The 21637-nt window shown below is 42.7% G+C and overlaps 1 protein-coding gene across 5 annotated transcripts in view; it reads right to left on the bottom strand.

Moving 5' to 3' along the window:
• The window catches only part of si:ch73-366l1.5 (FILIA-N KH-like domain-containing protein), a 33088-nt gene that overhangs the window by 4428 nt on the left and 7023 nt on the right, over window positions 1–21637 (bottom strand). For 2 of the 5 annotated variants that reach the window (XM_027285651.1, XM_027285650.1), the window contains exons 2-4: window positions 16437–17202; window positions 15283–15382; window positions 12997–13072 (exon numbers count right to left, since the gene is read on the bottom strand). In XM_027285651.1, coding sequence (XP_027141452.1) covers window positions 13039–13072; window positions 15283–15382; window positions 16437–17202 — 900 coding nt within the window. In that variant the 3' untranslated portion in view covers window positions 12997–13038. Of the gene's footprint in view, window positions 1–12627; window positions 12741–12996; window positions 13073–15282; window positions 15383–16436; window positions 17203–21637 lie in introns of those variants that run through there. The other 3 variants (XM_010751790.3, XM_027285654.1, XM_027285653.1) reach the window with 2 other exon arrangements.

Raw genomic sequence — 21637 nt, 5'->3', positions numbered from 1 at the left:
TAATTATTAACATTAGTATTATTGAGTATTATTATTATTGTTTAACAACCAGACGTCGGTCACTTGTAACGATAACCACGGTAAAACCGTTAAGTGTGGAGCTCATTAATGACTGCGGTACTCAACAAGAATCCATCATTTATTGATTTGTGATTTATATTTTGCATTAATAATCCAATAGCTGAAGTAAAAATAAACTGTACGTATGTCATGGAATTAAACATGAATAATTTAAAACTCAGTCTAATCCCTGTCATTAACCCCCCCACCCCAGCGATGCCTTCACGGACCTCTTCATGCCTCCCCTGGAAGCATCGTGTGAATGGTGACAGTCACGGTACTCTGCAGGTACTGCAGTAGGTTGTAGTACGGATGGAGGAGTCGCTTATTATATTCCGTCTCGTCCCGTCCCGGAGCGAAAAGCGTCTTCTTCCAGTAACAAACACACTAAGAGGAGACAACGATGGACGTACCAGTGTGGAATGTTTGTCCTAAGAGGGGACAAGACGTCCGTAACGGAAACACACGGATCCATATAAGAGAAACACAAAGAGATCTTATAGGAACTTTAAGAGAAACACTAAGGATCCCTATAGGAAGCTTAGCGTTAAGAGGAAACACAATGGATCCTATGGAAGCTTTGAGAGGAAACACAAAGGATCCTAGATGTAAGCTTAAGAGGAAACCAAAGGACCTAAGGAAGCTTTGAGAGGAAACACAACGGATCCTTTAGAGGAACAAGGCTTATAAGCTTACTTTAAGATGAACACAACGATGCTAAAACTTAAGAGGAAAACAAATGGATCACTATAGGAGACTGTAAGAGGAAACACAAAGGATCCTAATAGGAAGCTTAAGAGGAAACACAATGGATCCTATAGGAAGCTTAAAGTAACACAACAAAGGATGCTAAGGAAGCTTTAAAAGTAACACAGGATCCGATAGAAGATTTAAAGGAACACAAATGGTCCTAGTAGGAAGCTTTGAGAGGAAACACAAAGGGAATCCCTATAGGAAGCTTAAGAGGAAACTAGAGGATCCTATAGGAACTTTAGAGAGGAAACCAAATGGATCCCTATGAGGAAGCTTTAGAGGAAACACAAGGTAGTCCTATAGGAAGCTTTTAAAGGAACACAAAGTGAACATATAGGAAGCTTTAAAAGGAACACAAGGATCCTATAGGAAACTTTAAGAGGAAACACAAAGGGATGCCATAGCGGAGCTTTATGGAGGAAAAACATGGATCCATAGGAAGCTTTAATATGAAACACATAACGGATCCTATAGTGAAAGCTTTAAGGAACACAAACGGTCCTAGAGGAAGCCTTTGAGGAAACACAATGCGACCAAGGAAGCTTAAGAGGAAACACAAAGAGATCCTAAGGAAGCTTTAAGTTAGAGGAAACACAATGAATCCTATAGAAGCTTTAAGAGGAACACGAAAGTCCTATGGAAAGCTTTAAAGAAAACACAAAGATTACTATAGAAGCTTTAGAATAGGAAACACACGGGATCCTATAGGAAACGTTAAGAGGAAACATGGATCATATAGGAACTTTAGAATGAAACACAAAGGGATCCTGATAGAAGCTGTAGAGGAAAACGACAAAATGTTAGACAGAGACTTCATGAACACACTCAGTGTTTCACACGATAAACCGACACCACAAAGAAGAGTCACATTAAAGTATAAAAACTAAGACCCTTTAAAGTGAGCGTCCACAAGAGAGGACAGTTTATTAACCGCATGTCAGTAGAAACTAAAACTAAACTACACTGGATACACTGTGTACTAGAACTGAAGGTAGCAGGTATTTTTTCTCTATTGTATCGGATATTATTCATAAAGTTTTTGTAAGCGCAAAATCTGTGATGGTGGAGTCGGGCGGGGGCTGAAGGACGCCTGTGACCACGCCCACCTGGCATCAAAGCCGTCTCATGACCTTAACCGCAGAACTTTAAGAAGCCTTAATATAATGAACAGGTTGGGAGTTGTATATAAATTCACCCTCAGTACAGTTTTTGTCATGAACGGGGAAATATAGCTACAGAGACAAAACTGTTTTTTGTACCAGCTGTAAAACATGTGTATTTTCTGCTGTGAAATTTGACATTTGGACATGGGGACTTAGGGAGACCTGACTCACTTCTGGAGCCCAGCCTCAGGTGGACCGTTAGAGGAACTGCAGGTTGATGTTTCAGGTCACAGACTCGGAGGTTGATGCTTAGCACTTTAAAGTAGATGACACACTATAGAACCAGAACAAAATGAACCTAACCACCAACCAGACCCACAGATTCATAAAACCTTAATGTCAAGGGAGGTTGCAAAATTTCTGGGAATTTATGGAAATAAACGTCAATAAACAATTTACAGAACTCAAGGTTGGTCCTTAACAGTAAATATTTTTTAGCATAATCTGTGACTAAATTTTCCCAGATTCCCATGGAGTTTTCCATTTGGGGAATATTCCCAAAATTCCCAAGCCTTTAACTTCCCATGGAAAGTTTCCAGAAAGTTTGCCATGACCCCTTTGCAACCCAGTGGAGATGAAGCTGCTTTCAGTGACTTCATACACAGCTGGTAATTTATCTACAAAAATTCATTAATTCTTATTTGTAAAGTAAACTAAAGTTTTTCAAATAAGGCAATGAAAGTACAAAGAGTCATTTGTGGTGGTAGTACTTGAAGTAAACGCCCTGAAGACTTCAGTTTAATGTGACGGGTGGAGGACTCCTGATTTACTTCAATCAGCCTCGAGCCACGTGAGTCCTATCAGAGTCAGAACTCCACGTTCATTTTTAAATAATTAGAGTTCTTTAGAACTCCTGAACTGTTTTTTTCTCGGCAAGGTTTGCAGAAAAACAACACGGTTGAATGAGAGTAATTAGATTTTTTACAGCGCTTTCAAAATAAAAGGCAAAGAATAAATGCATAAAGGTTATACTCCGTGACACTCAAAAACAATAACATCAATCATTTCCTTCCTGTTCCTGTGCACATGAAGCGCCCTCTGCAGGGACAGATCCAGCCGTGACCAACCTGGGAACAATTTTGAAGTTATTGATGAATGATGAATCAATATTCTGTGACGTCACAATTTATACAAAGAGAAACTTTGATCTAGGTTTGTTCAATAAAATCAGTTTTTAAAGGACTCGTTTTTTTGCACGGACCCGCCACCCGACTGTGGTGTGCAGCGCTCTGCAGGGGTTCCCTGTTCTGATGCCTTTGGTTCGGGTTCTGGTTCTGGTTCACCGGGCGCTCGCTTCTTTCACTCATTTATTTTATTCCAGCTTTCTGTCCAGCTGTGCTGTCAACCTGCTAACCCTGCATGCTACCTGCTAACAACCCAAAACTACGGTGATTGCCTGCCGCTAACGATGTTCACACTAACGATTTCACGGGAACTGATGTTTCAAACTAACGATGTTCACATCTAACGATGTTTCACGGTAACGATGTTCACATCTAACGATGTTCACGGTAACGATGTTCACGTACGATGTTCACTCTAAAAACGATGTTCCTCTAACGAGGTTCACGTAAAGATGTTCACGGGTAACGATGTGTTACACTAACGATGTTCACGGTAACGATGTTTCACACTAACGATGTTCAAGGTAACGATGTTTCACACTAAAGATGTTCACGGTAAGATGTTCACACTAACGATGTTCAACACTAACGATGTTCACACTCTAACGAGGTTCAACTCTAACGATGTTCACACTTATTATCTGTCACTTTCAGGATTTAGATTCATATTTTTGATTTGCAGAGTGTTTCAACATTGTTACACGAAACTTTATGGTATATTTTTCTGCGATTTCCACCTAATTACATTAGATATGCCTCATTTTGCAATTTAAATATTAAACATGCCAATAAAAAATTATTATCCTAATTTAATCAGTAACCAACAGGAGTAGTTTCAATGGCGATATCTGCAGTGTCATCTTCTTTAAGGTTACAAAAGAAGTATTTAATTTCTTTGGCTGTTATTAATAATTTTTTAATGTTTTTAACCACAAATCTGCAAAAATTTCGATACGAACAAAATATTTCGCTGACATAATTTTGTATTGTTATCAATAAAGTGTGCTTTTGTGGGTTCAGACGACGTAAAAGTTACGTTAAGCGGTAACACGTCAGCTTTGAATTATTAACGTTTCGTCATTTTACATCTGCGGTCGTTTGAATCACAAGATCCAAATATTAATAAAATCGATAAAGCCACAAATCCTTCGTGGTTCGGAGGAACAACTCGAGGGGGGGGGGGGGGGGGGGGGGGGGGGGGGGGGGGGGGGGGGGGGGGGGGAGGGTGAACGGCTGCTGTGTTTTATAATGTTTGTTGGAATAAAAGATTTCTCGCGTTCATTTTCACGATATTAGGAATATTTATAGAAATGTGACGAAAATGCTTTAAGTCAAAGAAATCTTTTAACTTCATCGTGTTTTCTTTTTTTTGAGTGGGAAAAAACATGTAGAGCAGAAAAAATGTAAATATCACAGTTTCGTTAAACGTGTGGTTTGATCTGTTGAATAATTAAAAAACTTGTGCCCGAAACAATCAATTTAAACGAAGAAAACAATTTAAAATCCACATTTGTTAGATTAATGGTTTCAAAAACCTGAAAGCTGTCTTTGTCCCGCCTTGTTTCAGAGTTCCTGAATGATCCATGAGAGACGTCTTTGTGTTCTCCAGCCGACGCGTGAAGACGATAAAACGGAGATGAAGAAGCGATCTAGCAGTTTTGGTCTGAAGTTCAACTCTTTCTTTGATTTCACCTCTTTTTCAGTTTTAAGCTGCTTGTGAAACAAACGGCTTTCCATCCAACAAAAGTGCCTTCAGGTCGCTTTTATTCCCGAACACGAGATGACGAGACGATGGTGTATTATTTTCTTAAAAACTATTAACTGTGGATTTAAGTTTTTAGGCCTGAGTTTAGTCTAGTCTTGAGGTTTAAAACCGTAACCTAACTTTAAGATACAAGTCCGACTTAATGAACCGCAGAAGTTAAAACGTGGTCCGTCACGGTTCGAGGTTTTCACTTCTTGTGTTGGTTTTAAATGTTAAATGAAATAAAAGTGGTGAACCGCGACGACAACGATTTGTTTTGTGTTTTGGTGTCAAACTCCTTCTCTCCTGATATATTTCAAAGGATTCACGTTAAAAAAAAACAGGATCCAAGACTAAAGACTTGTCTAAAAACCTGGACGTAGGTCTCCGTGAGTCCCGGGTCCTAACAGGAGCCACATGACTCCGGGACTGCCTAAAACCTGGACGTATCGCCGTGACGTCCCCGCAGACAAACGGACGTCCTGAGCACATAAACCTGGACAGTAGTCCTCGTGAACCGTCCCCGCGACTGTCTAAAAACCTGGACGTAGTCTCCGGGACGTCCCACCAGGACTGTTAAAACCTGGACGTAGTCCGTCTGACGGGTCCCTGCAGACTGTCTAAATAAAACCTGGAACACGGATCCTCAGTGACGTCCCCGCAGGACTGTCGAAAGAACTGGACAGTAGTTCTCAATGACAGCTTCTCTTCATGATCCAAGAAGTCTTCATGTTGTACATGAGCACCCCCTGCAGGATGAATCGAGTCATTACATTACACGTGAGACATTCTGAGTTTATTGATATTTGAATTAATGATCAATACGCTGTTGACGTCACATTTAATACAAAGGAAGTGATTACGTGATAATAAATATTTAAAAAATCTTCTAAATGTTGTGATATAGGTGTGAAGTGTACATGAAGCTATACAGCCGCAAGGACGTCCATGTATGTGTGTGTGTGTGTGTGTGGGTCTGTGTGTTGTGTGTGTGTGTGTGTGGTGATGTTTGTTTTTTTTTCCCAGGGTGGCCACAGGAAGCAAGCTCGCAGCCATCTTCCTGCTGCTGAGGGAGAACCAGGAGGCGCTCGGGAGGTGACGGAGGGAGAGATGAGGAGCACTGAAGCTGTAACTCCCCGCTCGACATCCATCCGTCCTGCTTGCGTTTTACCAACGGCACACTGACTCACAAAAACTTTGAATGTAAAAAAAAAAGAAAAGATTTAAAGTTTAATTTTTTTCTTCCTTCGTGGTGTTCAGAACTCTTAACGAGTCCGCTCTCAGAAAATGTCAGTTCTAAGTTTCATGATCAGTGTTAGATAAAATGTTTTTAATTAATCATAATTAATTCACGTGGGATCAATTAAAACCTGGAAATACTGTGCACAGGTTGTGCAGCCCTGTCGGCTCAGCGCATATTTAATAATTCATTTTAATTTAACTTCATGTTTATTTAGAGTGTTTTATTTTATAAAAAATAGAATCTAATTTCAAGATTCTTAATAACGACTTTATTCTCACAACAGTTAAACTTCTTCTTTTGGCTCTCACGTGCCACACCCCGTATAGAATGAGACTAATGAGTGCTGCATTCGGGGTAATGTAGTGTTTTTTTCTATGTTTAATGAATTGCGTGTTTTTACGTAGTGATCCGTCAGCTGTAACGACTTGTTCATGACATAAAAATCAATATGAAACATCTGATTGTGACGATTGATTCTCGTCTTAGGCTTCAGCGTCCTCTTCACTCTCGTTCTCCGCTGACCATCATGTCCGTAGAGCTGCTGAAGCCTGGTTACCGTCCTCTTCTTCTTCCTGGTCGTCCATAACGGCCTGTTGGTAACAAACACTCATCCGTCAGCTTGGCGTGAGCTTCAGAGCGCGGGACCCGCGCGCTGAGCTTCACCGCCAAGCGGACGGATCTGAGCTAACAGCAGCTACAGCTGTCAGCAGTTTTACTTCAATTCACTGTCCAGCATAAACTCTGTAAATCACAGATTGGAGGCGGAGCACAGCTCTGTAGATCGTGTTCGAACACAAAACAAGGTTGAGGGTCATCAGGTCCGCCCCTCGAACAGGTTGCGAGAAACAAGCGGACAAACGCGTCGTTGTTCTTGCCAGAAAACCGGTTTTTCCTCTTCCTGGAGTCCTGAGCCACGACTGCGGAGTAAGTCGGAAATTTGTCCACGTTCCTGTTTTGCATCAACCTGAAACACAACCTGAAGGGAAACAATGAAAGAAGAGACGGAGAAAGAAGAAGAAGAAGAAGAGAAGTCCCTGAGTGATTTAAAGAGGAACAATAGAGAGGACGCCCTCCTCTGAGGAATGCGTTCTCCGGTTTGTGACTTCATGTGTTCTTCATGACTTACCATCTTATACAGGAATCACAGCGAGCTGAGCGCGACAGGTGAGTGTGCACCTGCTTCCACGGTCAGCACAGGTGTGTGACGTGGTTAGGAGTGTGTGTTCAGGTGTCACGTTGTTGTTGTTTCATAGCTCTATAAGAGAAAAGAAGCTTTTGAAAGATTCATTTTATCCTGAAGGAAGACTTTGAAATTCTTGAAATGTTTTTTAAAAATTTCAAGTCGCCTTTAAGGTTGTGAAATTTAGTTTTTTTTGTTTTCAAGGTTTGGAATGTCCTTGAATTTTTGAATCCCTGCGTTGAAAACATGTTTTGTGTCGTGGATGTCAGTCAAGCTGACAGCAGGTGCATGATTGTCGACTGGAGAATCTTTTCAGAGGCCGAAGACGAAGAGGCGGTGAGTTTCTTCTTCTCTTCTTAAACTTCTGATTAAACCTGACACACGTATTTAGAATGCGTGGTGTCACACTAAAAAGAAACCCATGCAGAATGAAATAATAATATATGAATATGTCGAGATCATGGTGGTCGTAAGCCCTACGTCATTCATGTTTTTGATCTAGTTTTCTATTTTTTAAAACATTTGAAACAACATTGACTTTTGTTGAGGTACGGCACACCACCAGTTTGGACAAACCACACACAACTGCAAACCAGCACACTTTAGGCAAACTGACTCGTTTTTCCACTGGTGTACAAATGTTCAGCTTTTCTCTGTTTCCAAATCTGTGTTTGTTCTGCAACTGAAGCGCCGTGTTCTCTGAGGAACGTCGTGAGGAACGATCGTCTCCTCAGAGAGAAGTGTCAGGTTCTCGGTGTCGGTTCTGCAGCGGGCGGGAAAGTTTCAACCAATCCGGCCTGGAACATCTGAAGAACCGAGCGCCTCCGTACGGCTGGGAGGGGAATTCACGGCTGACAGTAAAATGAGGAGACCGTTCATAGTTTCACAGTGCGGGCATCAGCACAGTTTGAGAATGATAAACTGTAGACGGTCAAACGTTGGACAACAAAAACGTCTTATTCAGTGGTTTTCTTTGAGGGGGGGAGGTGAGCTGCTGCCTCAGGTGAAGGACTTCAAGTAATCTCCAGGGTCTTTTCTGAGTGAGATGGTTTGTGGGTTGGTGCCGTCAGCAGTAATATGGACGTTGTACCTGACTGTTGTGGTCCAGTTGGAGGGCGAAGCTCTGAGTTTTCCAACCATCATTTATGATCATGAGCTTTTGGGGTATGCGACCAAAAGAATGAGAATTGTGGATAGAAAGCGGCTGAAATGAGGCCGAGCTTGTGTGGAAGGGAACCAGCTGAGATGGTTCAGTATCCTCTTGGGAGACCATCGTTCTGGAGGTGTTTCTTGATAAATCCAAGTCGTAGGAACCCAGGACAGACACAGAAAACTTGATGACGGTCCTATATATATCGTCCAGGCACCTCCAAGAGGATCTGATTTATGTGCTGATTTAAGGGATGGTCCGGGACTTGCCTGTAAAAACCTGAACCCCAGATAGAACTCATCATGGAGGAAGAAGGCTGCAGCAGACTAAAGTCCAGGTTTCTGGTCGGCTCTAAAGGTCCATTCATTGTTTGTTGGTTACATTACATGAGAAGGTTTGTCCCAAACTTTAATCCAACTTCAAAATCAAATCAGTGAAACTCGTTTGCCTCTCTGAAGTTCGGGATCCGAGGTTTAGTCCTACAAAAACAGACGTGAACGCTGAGAGCAGTGAACTGACGATCTTTCTCTTCCGCCAGTTGGGAATCGACACTCGCCATCCTGAACAGCTCTCGCCTCTTTAGCGCGGCTCACCGACAGTGGGGTGCGCTGTGCCGTGGTTGGAAACGGAGGCATCCTCCGAGGGTCCGGACAGGGGGAAGAACATCGACAGCCAGACTTTGTCTTCAGGTGAGTCTGAAGAACACCTGGACACCTGTTTGTAACTCTTGATGTCTGTGATCAGCTGGAAGTCAGTAAACTGATCTAATGTTCAGTAAAAACACGGTCTTTGGGTCTTCAGGGTGAACGAGCATTGAGTCAAGTTGTGAAAAAGACGTAGGGACGAAGATTTCCTTCTATGGATTCACAACCAACACCATGAAGCACGCCCCTCAGGTTTTACCGCAAAGACGGGTTCACCAAAATCCCCCCAGAGTCCGGTGAGCTAATAACTAATCCAGACTTGTTGTTGTCAGGCTGCGTGATTTGTCGACCAAATACAAAGTTATCTCAACAGGACTTGGCTTTAGTTTGAAATAAAGGGCAAAGTGCTTCGTACTTCCTCGTCTTCTGCAGATCGAAAATGAACGTGTCATCCCATCAGATATCAGAGATTATGTGATGCTGCGGCTGCTGTTGCAGGGCCGACTGTTCGGTTCAGTAAAGACAAAGGCGACAGGTGAGTTTTTGTCTAATGAAACTAATGAATTCTGCAGTTTTTAATGTGATTTTGATTACTATGAAGTGGGATCAACAAAAAATGGATAAACAAACCAACTCTGTCCTGTAATGCTGAATCTTGGCCCTGTAGATGGCAGCATAACACCCAGAAGTACCACAGTGACACCTCCACAACGTTTGTTCATGTCCAAACTCGTCACAGAAACTGATCTGACCAAATGACAAATGACCTTCAAAACCAGCATCAAGAAGTTCATCCTTCTTTTCTGTCAATGCAAACAGTACTTTCATTAATTAAAGGTTACCGTAGTATAACTGGAACTTGATGAGTCTCTTGAAGATGTTTTCAAGGAGTGAGACCTTACGACCCACAGGTGACCCTTAACTAACGACCCCAGGAGGTGAACCTTAACGACCCCAGGTGACCTCAACGACCCACAGGGACCTCAAGACCCACAGGTGAACTTACGACCCACAGGTGACCTCACGACCACAGGTTACCTTAATGACCCCAGGTGACCTTAACGACCACGTGGACCTCAACGACGCCCACAGGTGGACCTCAACGACCACAGGTGACCTCAACGACCCACAGGTTACCCTTAACGACCCACAGGGTGGACCGTAACGACGCACAGGTGACCTTAACGACCCCACAGGTGAACTCACGACCCCAGGTTACCTTAACAACCCACAGGTGACCTTAACGACCCACAAGGTGACCCTCAACGACCCACAGGTGACCTTAAACGACCCACAGGTGTACACCTGGGACTTCCCACCTGTCAGTCGAGCTGAAGAGGTGAAGTCCAGTTACCTGGGTCACTGAGAGTCGTCACAGATGATTGGGCTGTTCTTGTATGAAATGATTTAAACTCTTCATATGTTTTTTTTTTTTCTAAAGAAACTAAAGCTGTCAGATAAATGAAATTACTCTGAGAATGTAATCGAGTACAGGTAGAAAAACTCAAGTAAAGTTCCTTAAACTGGTACTGAAGTAAAGTAAACTTGAGTAAATGTTACAGAGCTCTGTTTGTTTTTTGTGTCTGGTCGGCCCTCAGAGTACTTTGGTCCGAACCCTGAACCCGAAAAACTTCAGATTCCTCCACCCGGGGTTTGGTTTTCCTACGTGACGCATACAGGTGAGCGATCCTGTGATTTTGATTGGTCACAGAGTTGTAAGTGAGGAGGCGGCAGAGCACTGGATGGGCTCGTGTTTTTTGTCTTTCTACAGTTTCCTGTCGTCTCGGCGGATGAAACGAACGCCAGGAGCGTCACCTGTACATGCCGAGCACCGAGCGCTGATGGCGGCTAACGGCCTTACACACCTGTGACCCAGGTGAGCACACGCCCAGAAAACAAACACCACACCGTGAACGATCCAAAGAACCAGTAATACCACAAATCATGAACGATAACCCAGTAAAAAACTGATCTGAACAGGTTTACAAGCCTACGGTATACAAGCAACCAAAAAGAAACAAAAATAACGACAGACGAAATATCTCAAAACGAAATCAAAACAAATACATAAAAAAAAACAGAACACAAAACGAAGAAAAAGAAAACAACATCAAAATGAAGGAATTAACATATCCGAACAAACAAAAACAACACAGGGACGGGAAAAATAGAGAAATCAATAAAGGAAGCAAAAAGCACAACAACAAAAAAAAGAAAGAACTGAAAAAATGGAACGAAAAAAGCGAACATAGAACAAAAAAAAAAACAAAAAAAAAAAAAACAGCAACAAATAAAAAAAAAAAAAAAAAAAGGAATCAATAACAGGATATGATAAACCAAAAAAAGAAAAAGAAGAGGAAGCTAAAAGCATACAAAGCGATACTACACCGACAAGACCGAAACAGAACAAAACAAAACCAATACTGACACAAACCAAAAGAAACCATCAATAGGCAAAAACACACAAAAAAAAAAAACATACAAAAATAGACCACACAATACAAACAATCTGAAACCACAGCACGACCACTCATGCAAAACCAAAAGCACAACACATACATGCACACAACCACCCCACACCGAACAAACAACATAAAAACAAACACAACCAAAACAACACACCCAACAACCCCCGAACCACCCTCCTCGACACCCCCCCCCCACCCCCACCCCAAACCCAAGCCAACAACCCCAAAACAACAACCCCAAACACAATACCAACATCCTCGAACCAACCACCCCACAGAACATCCCCCCCCGGAAAACAAACACCAAACGAAACTCTAGAAAACACCGCACACCACACTCTCAGCAACCAGAAACCTCTGAACACAGCACAGTGCTCGCCCACTCTAACAGATCAGAACACAGCGAACGCTGGGCTTAGAACCTCGAAAGTTTTTCTGTATCAGGAAATGACAAAATCTAAAATACCATAAGACACTGAAGACACAGTGGTGTCAGTGTTAAGAACAGAATCTGGGGGGACAGATGGACGTCCCAGCTGCTTCAATGAGACTTTAATAGAGGACAGCTTCTTTAGACAGACTCGTCTTCTTATGGACTTCATTAAAATAATATAGTTTGTACTGAATCAAGATGATGAGTCTCAGTGAGAAATCCAGCTGCAACTTGTTTTATTATTGAACAGAGAAAACTGATGAAATGGTGATTTTATTTTAGTAAAAAAAAAAAAAAAAAAAAAAAAAAAAAAAAAAAAAAAAAAAAAAAAAAAAAAAAAAATTTTTTAACTGATCGGGTAAAAAGTTTCACTTTTTAGTTTTGAAGTAAAAAATTTTATCATTTAAGAAATGTAAGATTCTTAAATAAAAACTCGAAAACAGTTTCCCGTCCATTAAGTTAAACCGGCTGTGGCTGAAAATGATGAGAAATTATTAAATATTAGTATCATTATAATAATAATAATAATAATATAATAATAATAATAATAATAATATTATAACAGTTTTCATTATTCAGACGTGTTTTTGTTTTTGTTGCCCTCGAGTAGCAAAAATCAAAACTCATGAATCGATGCAGCTTTAATAATAATAATAACGGTGCTGTAGGATTCTTTCTAAAATGTTATCAGACACTTAAATTAACAATCTGAGCCCGTCAGCCTTTCGTGGACGTAATTTAACGGGAACATTTGTCCTCCACGATGAACTCGAACCCGCTGCTGAGTGGAACATTCAGTCAGTTTGTTTCTGTCCAGTCTGAGTTATTTCACATCATCTGTGTCGGGCCTAAAAACTAAAAAACTCAAACTGAACTGAACAAACTGTGATTCACGATCATGATTATGTTTGAAATATTTTAAATATAAATATATACTGATGATATAATTAGTAAAAACAACGTTTGGACATCATCAGTCTATCCGCTCTCTGGTGTCGGGTTGAGGTTATTATTTAATAGAAACGTGACCTTACCATGTCCTTCCTAACACACTGTGTGTGTGTGTGCTCGGCGGATTATAGAGAAGTAAAATCAGACGTAAGCTCTATCCTGAAAAGATAAAGGTGGAGGCAGTCAGACACAAACAACTCCACCAACCTCAGTCCAGTCATATGCAGAGACACTACAAACTGATACATGTTAATATAAATATAATGAAGTTTTCTGTTAAAGCTTATTTAAAATGATATTATATTTTAATCATGCATGTGCCACCAGTTATTATCTCGTGTTCACACAAGCTGTGTAGTACTTAAATAACTTAAAGGTCCCGTATGTGACACGCTTCCTGTTTTATTTTGTAGTTTCACGTCTCCTCCGTCTGTCTGCAAAAACATGTTTTGTTTTGTCTCGTTAATATTAACGATTATTAATATTAATCTCTTCTGATTGGCTGAATATTTCGGAGTGATGCTGGGGGTGTGGCCAAGGGCGGGGACTGTATAGTTGTGACATCACAATGTTCCAGCAGTCTCGTTTAGCACAGCGTCTGAGTACGACATGGGACCTTTAAAGTCGTGAGAACAGGATAATAACTTTCACTGCACGATGAGTTCAAGTTAAAATAACTTCAGGGCCTGTGGAACAGACCGTGTGACCAATAAATCAATAAAACTTATTGATTTCTGTCAGGACGAATCAAAGGAAAGTGAATCAGTTTGTCACGGAGACTCTTCACGTGATGACGACTGAAGCAAAGTCCGAACTTTCACTCAACATGTTGTGTTGCTGAGATCCAAAACGTTCCGTTAATAAACTGCCGTCCTGCACAAAGTGTTCAGACTTTGGTCGAACAGTCTCACAAACGTCCCGTTACATTTTGGTTTGTGTGTTTTTTTTTTATCCACCAATAAACTTGATTTAAAATGTCGTGCCAGCTGTGTCAGGTTCTGATTGGTCGCTTTGTGAGTCGGAGCTAGAAGTTTTGGTCTTTGGCCGTTGGTGGACGAGCCTCGCGGTGAGATCAGGACTGGATCGATGTCACGTCTCCATGACAACAAAGCAACTCCACGAGCTAAGCTGAGCCTGACTGTGGTTCATGAGCTGAGCTGGGTTTACAGGAGCGCCGTGACGGGAGCTGGCATGAGGAAGCTGGAGTCGGTTCAGCGTCTCTGCTGCAGCCTGAAGTCAGCCTGAGATGAGGAGGGAAACAAACTGGACAGACACTTTTTCTCTTTAAACAGAAACAGAATGAAGCGCGCTGCCAAGCCACAAGAACATTAAAAAAATGAGCGTCCAATCAGACGAGCTGTAGACACTCACTCCCCACGCTGAGCAGAAATAGAAAAGAAGATTCACGATCAGACACAGCGCCTCGCTCGACGAGAGGTGTGTCATTCCACTCATGAATGCAGAGCGGAGACGAGGACCAATCGATTACTGACGAGAGAAAAACAGATTTAAAACCTGCAGCCGACTCAGTGACCTGGAGATAACTGCAGCTACACAACACGCGTGTCCTGAGACCATCATGTGACCGTCAGACACATCAACACGCTTCTTTCCTGTCAGGACAGCGAAGGGTCGCAGCTCTTCAGAAATCCTACACCAGACAGTCTGCGGGGACGTCACGGAGACTACGTCCAGGTTTTAGACAGTCTGCGGGGACGTCACGGAGTCTACGTCCAGGTTTTCGACAGTCTGAGGGGACGTCACGGAGACTTTGTTTTGAGGTCTTACAGGTCGAAGTCTTTCGAACCTGAAGATGATTTTCAGTCTTTTCAGAGTCTCTGGGACTTGATCAACAATCTTGTGCTTCAGTTTGAACTCTGCCGTCCAAACATGAAGACACAGCTCTCATTGATCCAACTTGTTATTATCTGTCATGCACATAAAAATAAAACCAAATGTAGCATCATAAAGCATAAACCACGCTGTCACTGCTCCTTTCATGGACGTATGTAAACTGCATGTTGTTAATCTTTATTGCAGTGTGGAGGCCTGAACATAAAAGGAGCCAAACGTCCACGAATGAACTGGCTCAGCTAACTGTTGTGGCGTTAAGAGAAGAAAAGCACTCTGGGAAATGTAGTCAAACTACCCATGAGCTCCGTCAGCTGATGAAACCAAATCAAACAGAGCAGAGAGCAGGAAGTGTGTTTGTGTGTTAGCATGCAGACAACATGTCAGAGGTCATGCTGAGGCCCACCACCACCACCACCACCACCAACACCACCACCTCCACCACCACCACCTCCACCACCACCTCCACCTCCACCGTGAAGGCTGAGGGTGGAGGCCATGGGAGAGTGTGAACTGACCTCTGCTCCTCCTCGATCTCCTCCTTGGTCATCAGCGTCTCAAACTTGCTCTGTTTCTTCCCCGGAGTGAACTTCACTTTATCTTCAGCTGCAGCCACGTCTGCACACACACAGATACAAACAGCTGAGCGTCCGCCATGCCATCAACTGTCAACACACACACACACACACAGTCAAACACACACACAGTCACACACACACTGTCACACACACACACTGTCACACACACACACTGTCACACACACACTGTCACACACAGGTCTGATAACTTTAATTCACAGATTCAGATTAATCATTTACAATATTCTGATTTATTAGCACAGATTAAGACTCATTAATATCCACATGAATCCACTGACCTAACTTTGTGTCACACACACACACACACACACACACACACACACACACACACACACACACCTGTTGCGTTGCAGGTTGCTCGCACATAAAGCAGATTGTCAGTGTTGGACAGCGGCTGTTGTTCAGAGCTGCCAAGAGTTTAACTGACTGTTCAAGATTAAGTATCATCCTGCTGAAGCAGATGGCTGCTCCACCTCTACACACACACACACGCACACACACACACACACACACACAATACACTCCTGTCAGCGGAGGAGACAGGAAGTAAACACCTGGTAAAGACCGGTTATGTGACTGTGTTTCCTGTTTGAATAGCAGCTGTTGACTCATCCTCGATGTGTTTAACAGATTACTGTATATTTATATATCTTTATTTCTTATATATATTTAATATGTCTTTAAAGTCTAAAACAATCATTCACACCTGTCTGTACTGCATCGACTCTGTTCGCGACTTATCAGCCGCCGACACCGGCCTGCTACAAGAAGCACTGTGATGTGCATCTGTACATATTAACACAGATATTATTCACAGATTTATACTGGATCTACTTCCCATAGATCCACATAGATATGCTACATGTTAACTCATCTATTGCTGATAATGCAACCAAACTTTACTGAGTCTTGCCCAGTGGTCTAATTGTGGCCCAATCACAAGCCCCGCCCATTTTCTGTGCAGTCCAAAAGTGGGCGGGGCTTAACACATACTCTGTAAAAACCTGAGCTGCATACCTGTTGATAAAAACACAAACCTCTCTGGACCCTAAACAAAGTAACAGCAGTCTTACCATTGTTCAGGACAGTCTCTGGTTCAGGTTCTGGTTCAGGCTCAGATGGTGCCTCTACAACGGGTTCAGGGGTCGGCAGGCGGTCTTCAGTAGATCCAGGGATCAGCTCAGGTATGGACTCCACCACAGGTTCAGGTTTAGCCACAGCCTGCTCCACTGCTTCAGGTACCGGTTCAGACTCGACCACAGGTTCTGGATCAGCTTCTGGGACAGGTTCGGGAACTGACACTGGTTCTGGGATAGGTTCAGGAACTGTCACTGGTTCTGGGACAAGTTCAGGCTCTGATGCTGGTTCTGGGACAGGTTCAGGTACAGATACTGGTTCTGGGACAGGTTCAGGAACTGTCACTGGTTCTGGGACAGGTTCAGGTACAGATACTGGTTCTGGGACAGGTTCAAGCACTGATACTGGTTCTGGGACAGGTTCGGCTTCCAATACTGGTTCTGGGACTGCAGGTGGTTCTGGGACAGATTCAGGTACTGATACTGGTTCTGGTACAGGCTCTGGCTCTGGGATAGGTTCTGGTATTGCAGCTACTTCTTGTGCTGCAGCTGGTTCTGGTACAGTCTCTGTTACTGTGACTGGTTCTGGAACAGGTTCTGGTTCTTTTGCTGGTTCAGGGACAGGTTCTGGTACTTTTACTGGTTCTGGGACAGGTTCTGCCTCCTTTACAGGTTCTGGTTCTTTAACAGGTTCTGGTTCTTTTACTGGTTCTGCCTCCTTTACAGGTTCTGGTTCTTTTACTGGTTCTGGTGCTCGGACAGCCTGCGGAGACAAAAGGTGAAGTATAATAAATATCAAGATATGTGTGTGTGCACAGTCATATGTAAACAGTCTTTAAGAGTGGTGTGTTGTTTCTGAAATGAGTTATTCAAACACACACAGGATGTTTCTTCGCATCGTGTTGTCGTGTTCAAACGTTTGTGCAAACGCAGATTAATTTAATATTTCCTCTTCAGAGTGAGAAACCAGACGGGTTATCAGGATATGACGATATCAGTTTACTGCAGATGGATTGTATTTAGAAACAGTTTGTACCTGACGAGTTTATTTTTACAGTGTAAAACTCATCATGACATCTCTGAGTCACAATTATTAAAAACAAAAACATATTTATGAGGTTGTTATCAAAACGTTCAGCTACACAGTGTATTAAATTAAGGTAAAAAATTAAGATTCAAGGTACTAAACTCAAGATTTAAGGTACTAAATCAAGATTCAAGGTAATAAACTGAAGATTCAATATACTGAATCAAGATTCAAGGTACTAAACTGACGATTCAAAGTACTGAATCTAGATTCAAAGTACTAAACTGATGATTCAATGTACTGAATCAAGATTCAAGGTACTAAACTGATGATTCAAAGTACTGAATCAAGATTCAAGGTACTAAACTGATGATTCAAAGTACTAAATCAAGATTAAAAATACTAAACTGAAGATTCAAGGTACTAAACTGAAGATTTGCGACTCTAAAATCAAGATTCAAGGTACTAAACTCAAGATTCAAGATACTAAACTCAAGATTCAAGATACTAAACTGATGGTGGAGCTAATGCTAATGCATGGTTACAATTCAGCAAATAATTGCGTTGAGTACCCAGTGTACTACACAGTGTACTACATATAAGTGTACACAGAAGTATCCGAGCTTGGACAGCAGACGTATCAAACACTCTGTGCTGACTGCTGATTGGTCGGCTGACCTCTGACAGCCTAAGTGACTTCTGTCAGATGCAGCTCCTTGTTGAGGATCAGCGGCCGCCTGCTGCTGACACCAGGACAAATTAAAGCCTCTTCAGTGTCCTGACAGTCCACACACACACACACACACACACACACCCACACACACACACACACACACACACACTGTGGACGTATATGTTTCAGTGGGCGACCTCCCTGCTCGTCCGTACAGATGCACCTGTCTGTGTCTTTTGTGAAGTGCTGAGGTTGCACAGCAGGTCTGCCGTCAGCCTCTGTGACTCAGTGTTTGAGCTTCACTGCAAGTCAAATCTTTATCAGTCCTGTGAACCACCTGAAAACGTGAAACACATTAGTGAGAGCATGAAAAACATGTTTGTTAGGGTTCCTCACGTCCACAAGCATTAGCTTCTGTTAGCTTCTACAGCCTGTTTATATGGTGTCAGCTTTAATTAGCCTTAACAAGCTCCCTGTGCAGTGTTATTTATGGACGTCTGCTAACTGTGGAGCTCCTTTTAAATTAGCCACATCATCATTTCTTTTCTTTAGAGATAGCTGCTAACAGCTTTAGCTCAGAGAGGCTACACCTCCTGAACCTGGTTCTGACTGAAGTGACTGTCTTCAGTCTGCAGGGTCCTTCTGGTCCCATCAGTCAACTCCAGCCTGGACGCAGACAGACGCCACCGTCCTCTCACTGATGAGTCACTGCAGTGACAACTGGTGGCATCATTGGAGGTCAGACAGAGGAAGGCAGCAGGCCGGCCTGTATGAAAGCGTCTGCCAGCCTGGTTCTTAATCCCACAGCAGCCCTCCCTCACGCTCGCACACTGGAATGGCATCCGTTCAGCCCAAACACTGGTCCACTCCTCTGCCTCCGAATTCCTGAGCCATGAAACACCAAAATAATCTCAACGCCAAAGTGCCGACTCGCTGAAACAAAGCGCTCAGTGCTGCAGTGCTGAATGCGGAGTCATTAAATCATTTTATGAGTCAGCAGGATGATAAACTGAAACCAAGGCTGGTTTGTTCTGCTGTCCTAAATTGGTCAAATATGTTTGTCCTACATGAGGTCATCATGTGCAACGCTTCACTTTCAGGCAACAACGTTTTATTTCTGCTAGAGAATGAATCAACACAACAGCATCAGAAATATTATGATTATCAATGAGTGGATGAAATGTTAGGAATGATGAACATATAAATACTATGGCAAAATGATCAGATAAAGAGTTCAAAGTTTTAGATTTTAAATCAAGACTCAAGGTACTGAACTGAAGATTCAAGGTACTAAACTGAAGATTCAAGGTACTTCAGTCAAGATTCAAGGTACTGAACTGAAGATTCAAGGTACTGAACTGAAGATTCAAGGTACTAAACTGGAGATTCAAGGTACTAAACTGAAGAGTCAAGGTACTGAACTGAAGATTCAAGGTACTTCAGTCAAGATTCAAGTTACTAAACTGAAGATTCAAGGTACTAAACTGAAGATTCAAGATAGTAAATCAAGATTAAGAGATATTAAATATAGATTATGATATTCTTCATTAGGGCTGTGATGCCTAATCTAGGTTATAAAATACTGAATCAAAATTATAAAATAAATAAAATCTAGATAAGATGCAGAATTATTGTCAAAATCAAACAGAAGCTTCCAGACATTTTGAAAATGAGATCAGACGGAGTCACTCCGGCCTCCATAACCTCTGAGAGCGTTTCCTGTAAATGTATCTGATGTAACGTTACACTGAGCTGCCGTCCTAAAAACCATTTTAGCTGTAACGGAGCGCGGAGGAAGGATCAGATCTCCTGACGTGACGAGAATTTAGTGAACAACCTGAGCAAACACTGAAGAGGAAGAGCCGCCACGTGAGATCAGCTGTTTGTGCAGAGCTGACAGAGCACAGAGGCATCATGGGAAGACTAACCATGCTTTAAACCAGTGATGACCACGTCATCCTGACAACACATCTCTGAGTGTCTGCATCTGCCAATCCCAGCATTACTCCAACATGGCTGCTGCTTAATTAGCTCGTTTTAATTGGCTTGTTTTAATTGGCTTGTTTTAATTGGCTTGTTTTAATTAGTTTGTTTTCAGGTGATTTGTCTGTTGACATGAAACCAGAACAAAACAAACAGAGTGTAGCTGTAATCTGATGTGGCGTCAGCTTACAGTTAGCTTCTGGTGGTTGCTGTGTTGTGTTGCTGTGTTGCTGTGTTGCGTTGCTGTGTTGTGTTGCTGTGTTGCTGTGGTTGCTGTGTTGCTGTGTTGCGTTGCTGTGTTGCGTTGCTGTGTTGTGTTTCTGTGGTTGCTGTGGTTGCTGTGTTGCGTTGCTATGTTGTGTTGCTGTGGTTGCTGTGTTGCTGTGTTGTGTTGCTGTGTTGTGTTGCTGTGTTGCGTTGCTGTGTTGCTCTGTTGCTGCGTTGCTGTGTTGTGTTGCTGTGCTGAGTAGCTGTGTTGTGTTGCTGTGGTTGCTGTGTTGTTGTGTTGCTGTGTTGCGTTGCTATGTTGTGTTGCTGTGGTTGCTGTGTTGTTGTGTTGCTGTGTTGTGTTGCTGTGGTTGCTGTGTTGTTGTGTTGTTGTGTTGCTGTGTTGGGTTGCTGTGTTGTTGTGTTGCTGTGTTGTGTTGCGTTGCTGTGTTGTGTTGCTGTGGTTGCTGTGTTGTTGCGTTGCTGTGTTGTGTTGCTGTGTTGTGTTGCTGCGTTGCTGTGTTGTGTTGTTGTGTTGCTGTGTTGTGTTTCTGTGTTGCTGTGTTGCTGTGTTGTTGTGTTGCTGTGTTGTTGCGTTGCTGTGTTGCTGTGTTGTGTTTCTGTGTTGCTGTGTTGTTGTGTTGCTGTGTTGTTGTGTTGCTGTGTTGTGTTGTTGCGTTGCTGTGTTGCTGTGTTGCTGTGGTTGCTGTGTTGTTGTTGTTGTTGCAGAGAGCTTTCATCTCTGCCTGTCGGTCTGAACACTGACTCTTTGTTCTCTCGGCTCTCCGTCTTATCTCCACTTCAGCTCCCTGACGCTGCCTCCATTGATGACAGAAACAACGAGACACGTCCACAGTGTCCACAGTGTCCACAGCGTCCACAGTGTCCACAGTGTCCACAGTGTCTTGTCTCGGGCTGTAATTACATTAGACTTTGTTAACTCCGTCCTGCTGCACTGACTTTTGTGTTGGACCTGCTCAGTCTTCATAATGCTGTTATAATAATCACCATCATCAGCCTTTAAACTAGGAGCAGAAGGTTTGAAGTCATCAGATCTGGACTGAAAACACAAAGAGTTCTTTTGGACCGGGCCTCAAAAACTAACAATGTACTCACTGATTCTGGTGACACTGGATCATATTTTATGGAGGAAATGTTTTCTGGTTTTCCCTCTGATGTCCTCCGGCTGCTCCGCCTCAACTCTCTGTGATTTACAGAGTTTATGATGGACAGTGAAGTAAACTGCTGACAGCTGTAGCTGCTGTTAGCTCAGTTCGTCAGCTTGGCGGTGAGCTCAGAGCGACGGGT

Source organism: Larimichthys crocea, chromosome XII (genome assembly GCF_000972845.2).
Source record: "Larimichthys crocea isolate SSNF chromosome XII, L_crocea_2.0, whole genome shotgun sequence".
NCBI lineage: Eukaryota > Metazoa > Chordata > Actinopteri > Sciaenidae > Larimichthys > Larimichthys crocea.
This window is presented reverse-complemented; position numbering and strand designations above follow the sequence as displayed.